General features: G+C 44.9%; 1 protein-coding gene across 5 annotated transcripts in view; it reads left to right on the plus strand.

Annotated features, from left to right (window-relative positions):
- Positions 1–19,095, plus strand: part of ANKRD55 (ankyrin repeat domain 55) — a 186,319-nt gene that overhangs the window by 157,309 nt on the left and 9,915 nt on the right. For all 5 annotated transcript variants that reach the window (XM_068271836.1, XM_068271834.1, XM_068271838.1 and 2 more), the window contains exons 5-9: positions 1,597–1,657; positions 2,689–2,817; positions 5,732–5,916; positions 7,356–7,523; positions 14,536–15,188. In XM_068271836.1, coding sequence (XP_068127937.1) covers positions 1,597–1,657; positions 2,689–2,817; positions 5,732–5,916; positions 7,356–7,523; positions 14,536–15,188 — 1,196 coding nt within the window. The remainder of the gene's footprint in view (positions 1–1,596; positions 1,658–2,688; positions 2,818–5,731; positions 5,917–7,355; positions 7,524–14,535; positions 15,189–19,095) is intronic.

The following is a 19,095-nucleotide window of genomic DNA, read 5'->3' on the forward strand; positions in this document are numbered from 1 at the left end:
GCCACTTGTCACTAGGGGGCAATGTGAAACAACAGAGGACTTCTGCTTTCAGTTTCTATATTTTCTGCTAGAGAGACAGAGATCAAAGCATTCCAAGAATTTACAGCACAACGAGTTCTGTTGAGGTCAAAAGCAGTGAGCTTATCTCAAACGAGATAACTTTATTGAAGCTGATAATGGGTTATAGACTGACTCTAATCAAGACTGGTGTTTTGTATTTAGTCTGGTTGCTTACACATGATGGCTAACAAAACGCAATTCCCTAGCGATTGTAATTTTGCAGCACAAATGTTCTGCCGTTTTTCAGCAATTGCACTTTATGATTCCTGTTACAGAACAATAAGAAACGCATTGTGAAAGCCTGTATGCAGTGTATTAGGGTAGGTGGGCGTTGCCTTCCCCGTAACTGCAGAAATTGAATGGGAAAGCAGAGCCGCGGGTTATCCGACCATTGCCTCGCATACAATGAAGCATACAGTCAATGAAAAGTATGCTTTACTGTCACTGTTTATGTGCGTGTTTGGTCGTAATACACTGCATGCCAAGTGTTGGCTCAGCACACGCCGTTATACTCCACCAGCACTGTGAACCTCCCATAAATGATGCACAGTGATGAGCAAAATGCTGATTTATTTATTTTTTATTCATTTTCCTCAAAAATTTGACTTTTGAGCAAAAATGCCATTGATAATCATTTAGTAAATAGTTGATGATTTCTCCCATTTTTTGAGAATGCTTGCTAAAATAAACAATTTCTCTGCTTTTCGCAAATTTTTCCGGTATAAATCATTGACCTATTGGTTCCTTTCCTCAAAATCATTACACTTTTCTCCCAAGAGACACGTTTTCATCTTATCCACAAAATAATATTTTCAGCACCTGGCAATTGAAACGGTACTAAAAAGTTGTTGAAGGAGTAATATCTAATTTAATTAATATATATATATTCTTCTTTGCTTGGGACTTAAAAGGTATTGACAATAAAATGTAAGGGGAAGAGGGGCCCAGATGAAGATAAAACCACTAAAATAATAAGAATGGCACAAATAATGGTGTAAAAACACAATTATTTTTTAGACAATGGCTATGCGTTTTGTGGGCACAACCCACTTCGTCAGGCCAAGTATTTGTGCCAAAATAATAATGAGGCTGAGCTTTGAGTGCCTCTTATTGAGAATATGTGAAATTATCTCTAGTGAAAAAACTAATAAGTAAAATTAGTGGAATAGGGAAAACTCAGGTCCCCTGAGCGGCTTACGGGCCCCCCGGTTCTCCCCTAAGTGTATAGTGGTCCCCCGGGGCCCATGCAGAGTGTTCGCAGGGAAGCTAGGCAAGTCAGGGGGCTGGGCATTGGTCAAGTCATTCTTTCCCAGGGCTCCATTTTGGCTAGAACCGGCCCTGGGTAAAATACTATTAAGTAAAGAAAGTGCACTATAAAGTAAATACAAAGAAAAATCAGAGCATTTTTTATGTGTTAAATATTTTTGCACTTTGCATTGGTTTATATCCAGTAAGGTGAAGTGTTTATTGCATGTAAAGTCTCTCATATATGCTGATTCTGCATGTTTTATAAAATGCTATTTTGTCTCATCTCAGGCTTTTATCTGTTCTTCTGCAACAATCAACACTAAGTGAAATTAATCATCAGGACAATGAGGTGGGTGGATTTCTTTTGTGTGTGTGTGTGTGTTCAGTAGACCAGTGTCTGCCAGGCAGGGGTGTAATATGGGGAGCCCATAGTTGTGGTTGGGGGGGGGGGAGGGGGGCTCCTAGCTGTCACCCCGAGCGCCTTTCAACTTCAATTTTATGCAACCAAATGGCAGCATTTTTAATCCCACGTGTCATCTGACACACACCGAAAACTGCAACATGTCGTGCCTGAGCCCAGCCATCACTCCATGGTGGGGGGGGGGGGATACTTCACCATTGCCTATGCTGACTTGAGTCACAGCTACTGATCTACATGCTTGTTCAGGGTTTATGGCTACCACTATTAGAGACACGGGATCAGAGGTACAGCCAGGAAACTTGCATTGTTTAAAAGAACATAAATATGGCAGCCTCCATATCCCTCTCTCGTCTGACTCCTTTTAAGCAGGACTGTTGGTCAGGTTTGCAAGAACATGGAAGCTTGCTGAACTGATGTGTCTTTGAAGACACAGAGACTTTTCAGGTCTCCAGCCAACCTGGGGGCAAAAACCCCTTCTTGCCACCTGGCTCAGTCCACCCACAGCCCAGTCTGCTCCCTCTAGGCTGCCCTTTCCAGACTGTACATTCCAGTACTCCGGTACTTATCCAGCTAGTCCTTGTCCAGCCTGTCCCTTCCAGTCCCTCCTGCCTCTTAGGCCTCTGCCCTGGCCCCTTTATTTTTAGTTTTGATTTCAAACAACTTTCATTGGGGTTGAGTCTGACAGGAGAAAGGCGCTATACAAATACTGCAATTATTATTAATTCAATATATTATATGTCGGCTTCCACCATATGGCTGGTTGAGGGCTTTGCCTCTGACACAGGAGATCAGGGTTTGAATCTTGGCTCTTCTTGTTTAGTAAGCCAGCACCTATTCAGTGAGGAGACCTTGGGCAAGATTCGCTAACACTGCCTATAGAGCGTACCTTTTAGTGTCTAGACAATTGTATTTCTCTGCATAACCCAACAAACATGTTTGTGTGTGTAATTGCCTGACAGGGCATGACGTCACTTCACTGGGCAGCTTTTCATAACCGGCCGCAGCACGTCCAGATCCTGCTACAGAAAGGTGCCGATCCAACGCTGGTGGACAAAGACTTCAAAACAGCTCTCCACTGGGCAGTCCAGGTATTTGTGTGGTTGTTGCATCTACCTAAAAAGGATTCATTTGTTTTTCTATGACTTTTTTTTTTTTGAACGTGTACCTAAAGGAACATGTAGCATGGTGATGAGATAAAGGTCTGTGTGTTTATAGTTCCAGTCCTTCTTAGAACCTGCCTATGTTTCCTATTTCTTTTTTCACAATAAGTGTTAATAATACAGGGGGAAAAAAGTCACAGCTTCTCATCATGCCTTCTGAGGATCATCCAACCCTAGTTCACCCTTCATCATAGCATGACTGGACTATTGTAATGCCCCCTATGAAGGCCTTCCAAATAAAGACCTGCACCGTCTGCATCTAGTACAGAATGCCACCGCAAGGCTGTTAACTATGGTGTCTACGGCGGCCTGTAAGCGATATTGTAACGATTGTGTAGTTCTTTCCTTGGTCAGCGCACAGGATGCGCGCTGACACAGCGGAAATCCTCCACAAGCGTATAATCTGAGAGAACCCAGCAATGGTGCTATGCACCTGTAGAGGGGAATTCCTGCCGGCAGATGGAGCTGTGGAGTGCAGAGGAACAGATCCTCTACACAGCCACAGATGCCAGATAGGAATTGTACGAGGGGAAGCAATGCAGGGCAAGATAGCCCTTAAAGAAAGAGAGCACAGAGACATGGTGTATGTGTGTCCACCAATCTAGTTGCCATCCAGCGACGATGAACACACAACCGTGAAGACCAGGTGGGAAAGCAATCACAAGAGATGGCGATTGCTAACAGTGACACAAGACTGAATAAGCACAGAAAAGGGATGTATGTATGTCCACCAATCTAGTCGCCAACCAGCGACGGTGAACACACAACAGTGGAAACCAAGTGAGAACGCAATCGCAAGAGATGCGATTGCCAATGAGAATGAGCACAGGGACAGAATGTATGTGTGTGCACCAATCTAGTTGCCAACCAGCGACGGTGAACACACAACAGCAGAAACAAAGTAGGAACGCAATCGCGAGAGAGGCGATTGCCAGAAGTGACACAAGACTGAGCAGGACAAAGCACGAGAGTAGCAAAGGTACAGCAAACAACAATGAGAAGATAAGGAAAATAACAAACGCTAGATAAACGCAAACACCGCACTCATTCGCAACAGCGAACGCGTTTACGGCGCGGTCTCCGCACGTTAAGCGCAACAGAGACAAGCACGCCACCCTGACTAACGCATGAACTCAAATGAACAAATAACAGGAACGCTTGCTAAACGGCTGCCTTACCGCAGACAACCGCAAGCATTTGCTCCAGACAGACAGACGAACGGAAAACAGGAATAGGTCAGATAAGATCCACCGCTCTTCCGCCAGAGTGAGTGCGATCCGGGTTCAGGGATAAGACAGGAAGGATCCACTGCTCTTTCCGCCAGAGCGAGTGTGAACTAAGTACAGAAACAGAGTTAGCAGGATCCACTGCTCTTTTCCACCAGAGCAAGTGTGATCCGAGTACAGGAATAGGCCTAGCAGGATCCACTGCTCTTTCCGCCAGAGCGAGTGCGATCCACACGGCAAGACAGACAGAAGGAGCAACCAGTAACAACCGCAGCTATGGTAAAACTCCAAGACATAGACTAGAGAGATCCACTGCCACTACCGCTAGAGCAAGTCCGATCCAGGTACTGGACCAAACGATTCACCATCGCCAACCGCTGGCGACAGTGCAATCGCAAGGACAAGACAAGACAGGCAATACAGATAATACAACCTGACTGCACTAGAAGGATTGCCTATCCAAAATTAAAATTTCCTAAAATTGAGCTTTAAAATAGAAGAAATATCTAATCAGAATCAATTTATTTCGCCAAGGAAGTTTGCACTTACAAGGAATTTGTCTTGGCAGTTGCTTAACTACTTTAGGACCACAGTGATTGAAACCTACGCTGTGTTTTGGTGGGCTCCTGGCTGGCAGGATGTAGATTGTGGTGGGTATGCGCGGGGATCAGTGTTGCCAACCCCAGAAATACATTTTTACTGACAAAGCACAAAAAAATTATTGACAGAACACTTTTTTTACTGACATCTAATATGATTGAAATTAAATGAAAGCGATCACACATGCTCCCTTACGTGCAGTACACCAGCAACCACGTGTGGCGCGAATGAGGAAGAGTGCAGTGGCGGACACCGGACAGGTGAAGTATTAATGCACGGCATCTGGGGGGGCAGACTTTGATACATTTACATTTGGGGGATGCGACCAGGGGGGTTTCTGTCACATTTGTTCTCGATTATCACAGCCCTTACCACTGCACACTTTATCGAGCATGCCAACCTGAGATTTTCCAGCATGTCTGATTGTTAAAGGCGATCGATACATGCAACCGATTTCGGCCCTAAATTGGTTTGATTGTGAACTAGGCATGCTCTTGGTGGCACCGATTTTTATAATATCAATAATAATTGTCCTATCTGACGGTTGATTGGCCACCAAGTCTACAGATGTATGGCCACCTTTAGCTAGAGCAGTGTACATCCCAGAGTGATACGTGAACTGATAAGCAGTAAGTGCTGTGATCTTCTGGGAAAGAGAGAGTTTTTTTTTTTAACTGACACCACAAATTTTTTCATGGACTTTACTGACAGCCCAGATTTGTTGACTGTTTTACTGACTGTCAGTAAATTTACTTGGCAACACTGGCGTAATTCGTCGGGATTCCATCTGTATTGTACCAGCAGTCTCTGGTCCTCGAGGGGGCAGAGACCGCTGGTACTTAAGTGGTTAACAACCAAAAACAATACAAGGACAGACAGTATGTATATTACAAGTCAAGGACAGTATGAAAGTATAGTGGCAGTAAGCAAGGTGAGAATTGATAATTGATCATTAAGCTGAATGTGTATTTTCCTTTGATACTCGTGTTTGTAAAGATTTCCCTCTTCCATTTCAGAGTGGAAACAGAGTGTTGTGCTCTATAATCCTGGATCATCAGCAGGGTCAGTCCACCATTAACTATGATGATGAGAATGGGAAGACATGCATGCACATAGCAGCTGCTGCAGGCTACAGTGACATCATCTGTGAACTGGCCAGAGTACCGGAGTGTAACTTACAGGCTCTCGATGTGGATGACAGGTAGGTGAGCAAATACGTGGGGCCTGAGACAAAAAACGTTTCTCATCCTATATAACAGTGATGGCTAACCTTGGCACTCCAGCTGTGACAAAACTACACATCCCATCATGCCTCTGCCTCCTAAATTATGCTCAGAGCTGTCAGAGTATTGCAATGCCTCATGGAACTTGTAGTTTCACCACAGCTGGCGCGCCAAGGTTTGCCATCACTGCTATATAGTAACCATAGGTTGTAAATATGCATGGATCCAAAAGCACCTGTGGGCGGCGGCTTAGTGTGGGCGACACAGTTGCGGGCAGTAGCTTAGTGTGGGCGGCCTTTTAGTGCGGAGGCTGTGGTGCGGATCAGTGAATAATGGCGCACAGCGCCTATGCATAAAAATGGCGCCGCATTAAAAAGATACGCTTATTGCTATTTATCGTTAGTACTACATAATAATGGCGCACAGGGAAAAAAGAAGAAAAATGGCACACAGTAACATTATTTATCAATAGCGCCCTACATATGCCAAACTGCAGACGTTTTTTAACTGCAAAACGGTGAATGGATTTAATGTAACACTGTCAAGGTTAGGGTCAGGCACCACCAGGGGAGATTTAGGGTTAGGCACCACCAGGGAGATATTAGGGTTAGGCACCACCAGGGGGTGCTGAGGGTTAGGCACCACCAGGGGGGTGGTTAGGGTTAGGCACCACCAGGGGGGTGGTTAGGGTTAGGCACCACCAGGGGGGTGGTTAGGGTTAGGCACCACCAGGGGGGGGGTCTTAGTGTTTAGCACCACCAGGGGGGGTCTTAGGGTTAGGCACCACCAGGGGGGTGGTTAGGGTTAGGGATAAGTACAGAGAGGGTTCTGTGTGTTAACGCTAAATAACGATAAGGCTTTAACGTTAAATAGCGATAAACGGATTAGCGGCAACACCGTGTGCGCCATTATTCGCAGGCGCCATTTTCAGATGGATCCGCTGTGGTGTGCACACTGCATGCGCAAGTCTTTTGAGAATCGGGGGTTACCTGGTGAAATAATAATTACTAAGAACTAGGGGCCTGATTTTTCGTAAAAAAAACATTTCTGCAGAAAATTTGGATGCCAAAATTGACATTAAAACACACAACAAGCGTGATGCCATTGACCCGCATTAGATGTACAACGAACTTGAATTCGGAAAAATGCAATTCGCATACGAATTCTGTCAAGTGTGAAGGGGGCCAAAGAATGGTTTTACACTAAAATCAGTTATAACTGAAAGGACAACTGATGTGCAAGGTACTGTCCATGTTTCCCTAGCTTTTTCACAATGCACTGCTATAGAATAACTGATCACGTTTAAGAGTCCTAATGCTCTTTTGTGTTGAGAAAAAAACGTAAAAATCTAGTGGAACTATGTCCTTTTTGTTGTCTCCTATCTCCTCCTAATTGTCGTATCCTATCTGTGCTACAGAACTCCTCTGCACTGGGCCGCAGCGGCTGGAAAGGCAGACTGTGTACAAACTCTGCTGAATTTGGGAGTGGATATGAATCCCAGGGACATGAATGAGAACAGCCCTCTGACCTATGCCATATACTGCGGACACACTGCATGCATCAAGCTGCTTTCTCAGGAGAACAGGCAAGTACAACAAACTAAACCTCCTTACAGGTCAGCAGGGCTAGGCCGAGATAGAGGCGAGAGAGGCTCCAGCCTCAGGGTACAGTGTAGGAGGGGCACAACTCACTCAGCTATCATTTACCTATTGTGTTTGAAGCAGAGAGAAATAAGAAAAGGGGATACATGGCAAACCAGATAACTAGAGAATAAGGTGTGTGTGAGTGGGGGGAGGGCCTTGGGTGCCTCTTAGTGTAATAGCAATCAGTGTGTGACGATTGGGGTGGGAGGGATGGAGGGGCCCACTTTATTGTCTCAGCCTTGGGTGCGGGAGGACCTTGTCCCGGCTCTGCGGGTCAGCACTTTAACCCTCCTGGCGGTCTATTAAAATCCGCCAGGGGGCAGCGCAGCAGTCTTCTTCAATTTTTTTTTTTTTAAATCCTGTAGCGAGCCCAGGGTTCGCTACATGATAGCCGCTGTGCAGCGGCATCTCTCCGCCCGCTTCGATTGCCTCCGGCGATTTCCTGGAGGGCTTCCCCCGTCGTCATTGGGAGTCCTGATCCACCCCTCAGCGCTGCCTGGCACTGCTTGGCCAGGCAGCGCACGGGGTCTGGGGGGGGGGGGCGGCGCGGCGGATAGCGGCGATCGAGCGCAGAGCTGCCAAAACCATGTGTTTGTGAGAATGTTGTGTGAAGCCAGCCTTTGCTCAATGCACCCATCCCTAATTTGTGAGCAGAAAGTGAAGTTTCCAAAGTAAAAACACACTTAATACAATCTTAACAATTAATAAAAGTAAACCTGTTTTTTTTTTTAAATGTGGTGTTAATCCAAAACAAAACTTTCCTGGAATGCCACAGACTTATTTTCTATTTAAAACAACCCTGAAGTCATCGGAAGAAAAAAGTTAGATACGCTAACCTCAGTAGCAGGAAGCCTCTGGATAGTCTGGTAGCTTCCCATAAGTCTTACACTGCACAATTCCAGTGCTGGATCCCTCGGTTACTTTAGTGTGAGCACCCAGCTGGGCAGGGCCGGATTTGTACTCTTAGCCGCCCAAGGCCACTGTCAGCAGCCACCCCCTCCAGTATAGATAGCCAGATGACTCCCCCTCCAGTATAGGTAGCCAGATGACCATTCCCCCTCCTTCCAGTATAGGTAGCCAGATGACCCTTCCCCCTTCCTCCAGTATAGGTAGCCAGATGACCCTTCCCCCTCCCTCCAGTATAGGTAACCAGATGACCCTTCCCCCTTCCCCCTAGTATAGATAGCCAGATGACCCTTCCCCCTCCCTCCAGTATAGGTAGCCACTAGCCAGATGACCCTTCTCCCCTCCTTCAGTTTAGATAGCCCGATGACCCTTCCCCCTCCCTCCAGTACAGGTAGCCAGATGACCCCTCCCCCTTTCCCTCCAGTATAGGTAGCCAGATGACCCCTCCCCCTCCCTCCAGTATAGGTAGCCAGATGACCCTTCTCTCCTCCTTCAGTTTAGATAGCCCGATGACCCTTCTCCCTCCCTCCAGTATAGGTAGCCAGATGACCCCTCCCTCCAGTACAGGTAGCCAGATGACCCCTCCCCCTTTCCCTCCAGTATAGGTAGCCAGATGACCCCTCCCCCTCCCTCCAGTATAGGTAGCCAGATGACCCTTCTCTCCTCCTTCAGTTTAGATAGCCCGATGACCCTTCTCCCTCCCTCCAGTATAGGTAGCCAGATGACCCCTCCCTCCAGTATAGGTAGCCAGATGACCCCTCCCCCTCCCTCCAGTATAGGTAGCCAGATGACCCTTCTCTCCTCCTTCAGTTTAGATAGCCTGATGACCTCCCTTTTCTTCCAGTATAGGTATCCTGATGACCCCTCCCTTTCTTCCCTCTAGTATAAGGAGCCAGATGACCCTCCCACCATCCAGTGTAGGTAGCAAAGTGACCCTTCCCTCAGTATAGCCAGCTGCCCACCCGCCCTTGATCCTGTGGTGCCCTAGGCCATGTCTTATGTGGCCTTGGCTTAAATCCGGCCCTGCAGCTGGGTCAAATAGATAGAGAGGGATCTAGCACTGGAACAGAGGGTGTAAGTATGGGAAGCCTCCGAAGGCTCGGTTCACACATAAAAAGGTGTCCAGCCATGTCCTGTTGACAGTTGGCATCAGTTTTATATGAGTTTCTATGCACCAAACCCACTTACTTGCCCCCCCTCCCCCCCCCCCCCACCCCCACACACACACACACACACACACACCCTGCCGTCCATCACTGTTTATAGTCTAGCTCCATCATGGGGGGCTAGGGGGGCCACTCCTGTACCTATTGCACAGCAGTAGCAAAGCATTATACAGTACATTACCTTCCTCTGGTGGCGGTCCCCTTTACTAATCTTCACTGTATAAGCGGCATACTGCCAATCACCATGTGGTTTCCCTAACTGCCTGTCATGTGACAGTGATGGAAGCCACAAGCTGATTGGCTGTACGGCACTTGTAAACTGAAGTGGAGTGAAGAGGACGGAAGGAGGTATTGTATAACCCTCCGCTGCTCCTCTGCATTAAGGTAGACCTAAACTCTTGCACAGAACAGAAGGAAAAATTATAGAAATGCACTCAGTATGTATTTAGAAGTTTAGCCTGTCTAATTCCCCCTTATCTGTGACTATTTGCAACTGTAATTTGATCTTTCAGCTGTGTCAGCTGGCTGCCATGGCAGAGAGCTAATTGGTAAACACAGGATGTTAACAATATGTCTGCCTCCATGAAAGAAGGAAGTAGACACACTGCAGATTTATTGCAGGATTTGTATCTATAAAGGTTAATATGCAGTTGCTTATCTTTTAGATCAGAGAGGAAGTTTTGAGTTCAGGTCCACTTTAAAGGCAATGTCCAGGCTCTGTAAAAAAAAAAAAAGATCTACTTACCCGGGGCTTCTTCCAGCCCCTGGCAACCGACATGTCCCACGCCGCAGCTCTGCTCTCAGCCGATGGCTCCCAGTCCCCTTCGCTGCAGAGGCCGACCTCGTGAGGTCTTCCTGTACTGTGCCTGCGCTAGTGCTGCTGTCAATCAAGTCCACTTTGTCTGGAGTGTACTGCACAGGCGCAGTAGTTCTGTGCTGTACACTCCAAACAACGTGGACTTGATTAACAGCAGAACTCGCACAGGCGCAGTAGAGGACGACCTCACGAGGGGGACCCGGGGCTGGCGGCTGAGAGGGAAGCTGTAGTGTGGGACACAGGGCCGGATTTAAGCCAAGGCCATTTAGGCCATGGCCTAGGGCACCCCAGATAAAGGGCGGGTGGGAAGAAAGCTATACTAGGGCAAAGAGAAGTGTCACCGGGCTATATATACTGAAGGGAGGTCGGTCATTAGGCTATCTATACAGAAAGGGGAAGGATAATCTGGCTTCTTATACTAGAGGGAAGGGGGGGGGGGGTAATCAAGATCCCTATACTGGATGGAGTGGGGGGGGGGGGGTCATCTGGCTACTTATACTGGGGAGGGTGGGTGGAGTTGTCGTCTTGCTATCTATACTGAAGGGGTCAGCTGCTGACAGTGGCCTTGGGCGGTAAAAAGTACAAATCCGGCCTCGGTGGGACATGTCAGCTGCAAGGGGCTGGAGGAAGCCCTGGGTAGGGATGCTCGGAAAATTCCGCGGAATTATAAATTCCGTGATTCTGGCCGGAATTAGGTTAATTCCGATTCCGGTAGTCAAATCGGAATTCCTATACCTCCCAAACGGAATTCCGACGGAATAACTCTCTCTCTCCTCCATCCATCCATCCATCTCATGCAGTAGGGAATTGCAGATTTTCAAAACAGCTTATATACCATAGCTGGGATTTGAACCCAGAACCTAGTGTGTAGTAGGTATCTGTCTTACCCTCTAGACCATGACCCACACTACATGCTAAAGCTGGCGGTAGCATAAACCATACTTCCATTATGATCAATTCGATAGAAAAAGTGGCATGATTAAGGATTTGTACTTTTTGAAAAGCATGCTTATATACCATAGCTGGGATTTGAACCCAGAACCTAGTGTGTAGTAGGTATCTGTCTTACCCTCTAGACCATGACCCACACTACATGCTAAAGCTGGCGGTAGCATAAACCATACTTCCATTATGATCAATTCGATAGCAAAAGTAGCATCATTAAGGATTTGTACTTTTTGAAATGCATGCTTATATACTATAGCTGGGATTTGAACCCAGAACCTAGTGTGTAGTAGGTATCTGTCTTACCCTCTAGACCATGACCCACACTACATGCTAAAGCTGGCGGTAGCATAAACCATACTTCCATTATGATCAATTCGATACAAAAAGTAGCATGATTAAGGATTTGTACTTTTTGAAAAGCATGCTTATATACCATAGCTGGGATTTGAACCCAGAACCTAGTGTGTAGGAGGTATCTGTCTTACCCTCTAGACCATGACCCACACTACATGCTAAAGCTGGCGGTAGCATAAACCATACTTCCATTATGATCAATTCGATAGAAAAAGTAGCATGATTAAGGATTTGTACTTTTTGAAAAGCATGCTTATATACCATAGCTGGGATTTGAACCCAGAACCTAGTGTGTAGTAGGTATCTGTCTTACCCTCTAGACCATGACCCACACTACATGCTAAAGCTGGCGGTAGCATAAACCATACTTCCATTATGATCAATTCGATACAAAAAGTAGCATGATTAAGGATTTGTACTTTTTGAAAAGCATGCTTATATACCATAGCTGGGATTTGAACCCAGAACCTAGTGTGTAGGAGGTATCTGTCTTACCCTCTAGACCATGACCCACACTACATGCTAAGGCTGGCGGTAGCATAAACCATACTTCCATTATGATCAATTCGATAGAAAAAGTAGCATGATTAAGGATTTGTACTTTTTGAAAAGCATGCTTATATACCATAGCTGGGATTTGAACCCAGAACCTAGTGTGTAGGAGGTATCTGTCTTACCCTCTAGACCATGACCCACACTACATGCTAAAGCTGGCGGTAGCATAAACCATACTTCCATTATGATCAATTCGATAGAAAAAGTAGCATGATTAAGGATTTGTACTTTTTGAAAAGCATGCTTATATACCATAGCTGGGATTTGAACCCAGAACCTAGTGTGTAGTAGGTATCTGTCTTACCCTCTAGACCATGACCCACACTACATGCTAAAGCTGGCGGTAGAATAAACCATACTTCCATTATGATCAATTCGATAGAAAAAGTAGCATGATTAAGGATTTGTACTTTTTGAAAAGCATGCTTATATACCATAGCTGGGATTTGAACCCAGAACCTAGTGTGTAGTAGGTATCTGTCTTACCCTCTAGACCAGGGGTCCCCAAACATTTTGGGTTGAGGGCCGGGTCAACATACTTCAGACCGCTGGTGGGCCGGAGTAAACATAAAATGATGTAGAAGTCTTTGCGGACCAGACAGTGAAGCATACCCAGGTGACAATCTGCAAGCCAATTGGACAGCAGTGTCACCTGATGTGGAATTTGATTGGAAACCAGCAAAATTTCTGCTTTCTGGCTTCCATGTGGATGGGGGGTGCTGCACTGCTATTCCATATGTGGACCACCAATATTTAAAGATGTAGCTGACTGCATTTATAAGCAAAACATTTTCTGTGTGGGGGGCCGGTAAGAAAGCCTTAGGGGGCCACATTCGGCCCGCGGGCCTTAGTTTGAGGACCACTGCTCTAGACCATCAACCACACTCAGGGCCAGGCTTTAGCATGTAGTGTGGTCAGAGGTGGGACAAGGTCCTTCAGCACCCAAGGCTGAGACAGCAAAGTGCGCCCCCCCATCCCTCCCACCCCAGCTGTCACACACTGATTGCTATTACACTAAGAGGTGCCCCAGGGCCCCCACCCCCAACACCTTAATCTCTACTTATCTGGCTTGCTGTCGCTGCCATGTATCACCTTTTCTTATTTCTTTCTGCTTCAAACACAATTGGGAATGACAGCTGAATGAATTGTGCACCCCCTCCTACACTGCGCCCTGAGGCTGCAGCCTCTCCAGCCTCAGCCTTACTAGTGGGTAAGACAGATACCTACTACCATGCAGTGTGGTTCATGGTCTAGAGGGTAAGACAGATATCTACTACACACTAGGTCCTGGGTTCAAATCCCAGCTATGGTATATAAGCATGCTTTTCAAAAAGTACAAATCCTTAATCATGCTACTTTTTCTATCGAATTGATCATAATGGAAGTATGGTTTATGCTACCACCAGCTTTAGCATGTAGTGTGGGTCATGGTCTAGAGGGTAAGACAGATACCTACTACACACTAGGTTCTGGGTTCAAATCCCAGCTATGGTATATAAGCTGTTTTGAAAATCTGCAATTCCCTACTGCATTGGATGGATGGATGGAGGAGGAGTACAAATCCTTAATCATGCTACTTTTTCTATCGAATTGATCATAATGGAAGTATGGTTTATGCTACCGCCAGCTTTAGCATGTAGTGTGGGTCATGGTCTAGAGGGTAAGACAGATACCTACTACACACTAGGTTCTGGGTTCAAATCCCAGCTATGGTATATAAGCTGTTTTGAAAATCTGCAATTCCCTACTGCATTGGCTGGATGGATGGATGGAGGAGAGAGAGAGAGAGAGATTAAAATTTTTCCGACGGAATTCCGTATAAATCGGAATTCCGCGGAATTGCCCCGGTATACCGTCGGAATGGAACGGTAACGGAATTTGTATATGTCGGAATGCGGAATTGTGCCGGAAACGGAAATCGGCTATTCCGACCATGCCTGGCCCTGGGTAAGTATATGTTTTTTTTTTTTTTTTTTTACAGAGCCTGGACATTCCCTTTAAGTACAGAAGTGGGCCCCACTAACCCATGGAACCCACTCCCCTTGTCCCCCAGCAATAGCAGGGGTTGCAGGTGCTATGTTTTGTCCCCTGCAATCAAGTGCCTATCAAATAGTATTTTATTCTATAAGGGTAATTCTCTACTGCTGACTGCTGAACCATTACAATATTTATGCTTTTTATTGTTGTTGTTTTTACATTTCGTAATAGACCAGACCCATTCCAGCCATTCCCCTCCCCGGGTAGTGAAGCCATGCGGAAAGAAGGGCGTCTCACTGTGTTGAATCAGATCTTCTCATGCAAGAAGAAGAAGTCTGAACAGAAAGCACACCAGAAGGACAAACTCAGGTATAACAGAGAAGAGACCTCAGAGGTTGATGACATCATCACCACATTTGACTGTATATTGGACACAAACTGTAAAGAACCCCCCGATGAAAGGCTGGCATCAGTCAACTGCAAAAAAAGGATGGTGGAGTCCCAAAAGTACCTGTTACCCGAAAACAAGCAAAACTGCAAAGGTCTTCCACCAATCAGAACGCGGAGCCTCCCCCCAATCACTCTCGGGAACACTTTTCTGACCACGGCGCAGATGACGCCCGATGCTCCTCAGAGCAATGCTTTCTATTTTGCGCACCGGTCTCAGAAAAGCAAGAGTGAGCATGACTTGTTTGACCAGAGAATTAGTTGCCAAACGTTGCAAGACAATCCATGGAATATAGCTGCTAACCAAATCCTGTCCCATAAATCCTGGACTTCACCTGATCCCGACAAGTCCAAGGATTATGCTCTCCCCAAAAAGCCAAACCATTTGGACAGTCTATACCCTCCTCAGCTTCTTCATATGGAAAATTCACATTCAGGTAATCAATGGCGGACACAAACAAAGACGCACAGATAAAATGGAATTAATTAGACACTGAAGCGAAAAAAAAAACATATAATTTAATGAATTTGTTGTGTAGTACGGATAATTACTAGAATATCAGAAGCAAAGAAAATATTTCCATTTTTTATAACATTGCATCATTCTCTAATATTTGCAGTTTACACACTACTCAGCATTCTAAATGATTTTACAGAGCAGGCTAGTTAACTCTTGAAATGTCCTCTGGAGAACAAAAGAAGTAACTTGAGATAATAAGCTTCAGAAGACAGAGCTCTCTGCGACTTTGAAATGGAGCTCAATGGCTCTTTTGCTTAGATAACAATTGGAGTTGTTATCTATGCTGGACTGGAAACAATATTAGACTTATGTCTCTGCTCTAAAGCCGCATCTACACGCGTAGATGCGGCGGCGATGTTCCTTATCAATCGAGCCGCTGATGCGGCTCGATTGATAAGATCCGACAGGACGGATCTCCCCACCGCCGATTCCCTGCTCGCTCCCCGCGAGGGGACAATGGCAGGGAATAGAGCGGAAGATAAGCGGCACCGGCGGGGACGAGCGAGGAATCGTATCTGGCGCACGCGTGGCGAGCGGAGACGCGGCGGGGACGCGGAAGAGCCGATCCGGCGGCTAATCGAGTGTAGATGAGGCTTTAATGTTTTATCTCTTAGCTGTACTACAAATAAAAATCATTATATCATAATTTTTTTTCGCTTCAGTGTCTCTTTAAATCAAATTATCTCACAATCTGAATCTGCTGTTGTATTAGGGTGACTGGCCGAGTATGTAGAACTGGGTAAACTAGATGAACACCAAGGGCCATATGCAAGTCACTTTTTCTCCTGAGTTATCTCAGGAGAAAATTTTTAAGTTAACTTTTAAGCATTTTACAATTGAAAAGGTACTTAAAAGTTGTTGAAAAAATATAATTATTTTGAGTATTTTCTTTCTTACTGGTGGTTTAACCGCCTCCCGACCACGTCACGCCATTGGGCGTGGCCGCAGTGGCAGCCCCAGCTAAAGCCGATTGGCGTACAGTCCTGGGGCTGCAGTTTGCAGGAGATCGCAACTCCTGCCTGGTGATCGCCGCTCGGAAGACTGTTAGGTGTATTTACATGTACAGCGCTGCGATCAGCAGCAGCACTGTACTGGGGACAGCCGTGTGACACGGCTGTCCCCCTGGGGCACATGAGAGCGATCGGCTCTCATAGGCAGAAGCTGGGGGGTGGGAGGGATTAAAGAAAAAATAAATAAGAAAAAAATAGTAAAAAATAATACTAACATAAATATTTATTTAAAAAAAAAAAAAACTTGCAGCGATCAGACCTCACCAACAGAGAGCTCTGTTAGTGGGGGGGAAAGGGGGGGGGGGGAGAATCACTCGTGTGCTGTGTTGTGCGGCCCTGCAGCGTGACCTCAAAGCTGCAGTGGCCATTTTAACAATAAAAGGCCTGGTCTTTAGGGGGGTTAAGCACTGCAGTCCTCAAGAGGTTAAAGAGCATTTTATGGCATTGGCAACGTGTTAAAATATCACCTAGGAGAACACTCAGGTGAAAAAGGGAATTGCTTATGATCCCAACTGTTTTACTTGGGAATGGGGATGTCAGGGAGGACCTAAATTCTGCCAGAAACAAGGGAAACAAACAGGGGCGTAACTAGAAATCATTGGGCTCCCCTGCAATACTTTGGATGTGTCAAAAACCTGAGCGGTTCTTGCCTTTTTCATGATTGCTAACTCAGTAAAGGACCAGCCCTTAAAGCGTTGCTATCATATAACTCCGGCCTAATGGGGTCTGAACCCTCTATAACAGTAATTATAGATTGACGGTATACCTTGAAATGAATCAGAGTACTCAGTATATGATTTTATATAAAAAATTGTATTTGCTTATCATACAACATATATACAAAATATGAACAGTTCCAAGTAGTGTTTCCTTCTAACAGTATTCCATCTTATCAAAGCTTTATAGCCAAGCGATCATCAATCTTCCAAGTATATTCAAAAAAGAATATAACAGTTGTGTTATGTAGAATAAGATCAAAAGTAGTCTCATCTGTATCAATAGCTGTGTATATAATAGCTATTTAAAACTTGTAGTAATCTTCTTAAAGAAATAGCATAAAAAATTACTTCTAAAACACTTCTTGCTAACATCTTAACAGAACTTAATGCTGAAAAATTAACAAAGTAAATCACCAGAATATTAAGCATATTACCCCTTCTCTGTCATCTCTTCAGCATCTAGAACCACTTGTGGGAAGGTAGCTTCTGCCTCATGTGTATTCTCATGAGATTGTTGGGCTTCTGCAACTATGAGCTTTCAGCTCCTACTTTTATAGGGATTGGACGCAATATGGCTGCCTGATCTGGAATTTCCCTGAATCCCAGGTTCTGATGGGCTAAAGCTTCCGTGCATAGCTCGCTATCTTTTTTTTGAATACTGTAAATAGTTGACATTTAAAATAACCATAACATTTTTGTTTATAAATTCTGATTAGGTCATTTCTGACGCAGTTGATTAAAAATGGACGTCACCAGCCATCTTGTCTGCTGGTTGACTTTTTTGACCCAGACATTGAGACTAAACAATGTCATTCATGACGTATTTCTGATAAAGTGTTCTCTGCTAATTAGGTTGGAATGTGTCTGTTCTTTCCCAGACAAGAAATAGGGCGTGTTGACCCAAACAATCTGTGAATTACAGATATAATAATGTAATGTTTATTGAAACATACAGGGCTTCTAATATACTCAAAAATCTAAATATAAAGCTTATTATATAATTCTTCTTAAAACAATTAATCATATAAGATATAATTGCATATTAAATCTTAATAATATAAAATCATGCTCTATATATTTGCCTCTCTTTATGAACAAATAAATGTTATAATTCCACTGACAGATGTCACTATCTCATCATAAATAACAAGCAGTATTAACCATTTCACAACTGAGGGGTTTTACCCCTGAAACACCAGCGCTATTTTTACCTTTCAGCGCTGCCTCCATTGTAGTATTTATGTACTATGATTGGTTATTGGGGACTGGAGAGTCTCCATAACCAATCATTGTACGGCAGAGCCGGGGTGTGTGTGCGCGCGCGGGTCGCGGGGGCGCGCGATCGCGCGCTGCACATTTGTTTACATTACATTGTTTTGAATGAAGACGGCTTTTGTTTAAAGCCGTCTTCATTCTACTCGCAATCGGCGAGGCTAATTGGATTTAGGAACGCTCGTTCCTAACATCCAATTAGTCACCTGCTGTGCGGGCTGGCTGGAGTGTGCGCGAGAGTTCCCCGCCCACTCCCAGCAAGTAAATAAACAAGTGCGCCTTTCTCCGTCCCTGGGGGTGAAGCGGTGCGCAGAGGGACGGAGAAATTTAGCACTGGGGGGGTGAAGTGGTTAATAATATTAACTATAAGACTATAACACCGCCAGGTGGCTTCATTGAATCATCTTTAACTAATTGGGAAAACACCTACTTTGTTTTATGTTTTATAAATCCTGTTCCCAAAACATCATGTGTTATCAGCTATGATTGTTCAGCTAGCTTAGTCGTCCTTCAAGCAAGAAGAACATAAATAATCTTATGAAAATTTTTTACTGTCCCTATCACTGGCAGAATCCAGTTTACATGTAATTCAAAGTAATACATTCTATTATATAGTGTTTAACAATAATTATTTCTTTCTTTAGAAGGACTGTATTAATTATTAATATTTAGATATCTATATGTAATAATCAAGAAAATGTACATATATAATTACTGCAATAATGTGGGTTTTAACTTATTCCCAGTCTTTACACAGAAGCATCTTTCAAATGTCAAGGCCACAGACAAACACACTAACATAAACAAAAATGTTCTGGCTTTT

The sequence above is a fragment of the Hyperolius riggenbachi genome, chromosome 1 (assembly GCF_040937935.1).
Source record: "Hyperolius riggenbachi isolate aHypRig1 chromosome 1, aHypRig1.pri, whole genome shotgun sequence".
NCBI lineage: Eukaryota > Metazoa > Chordata > Amphibia > Anura > Hyperoliidae > Hyperolius > Hyperolius riggenbachi.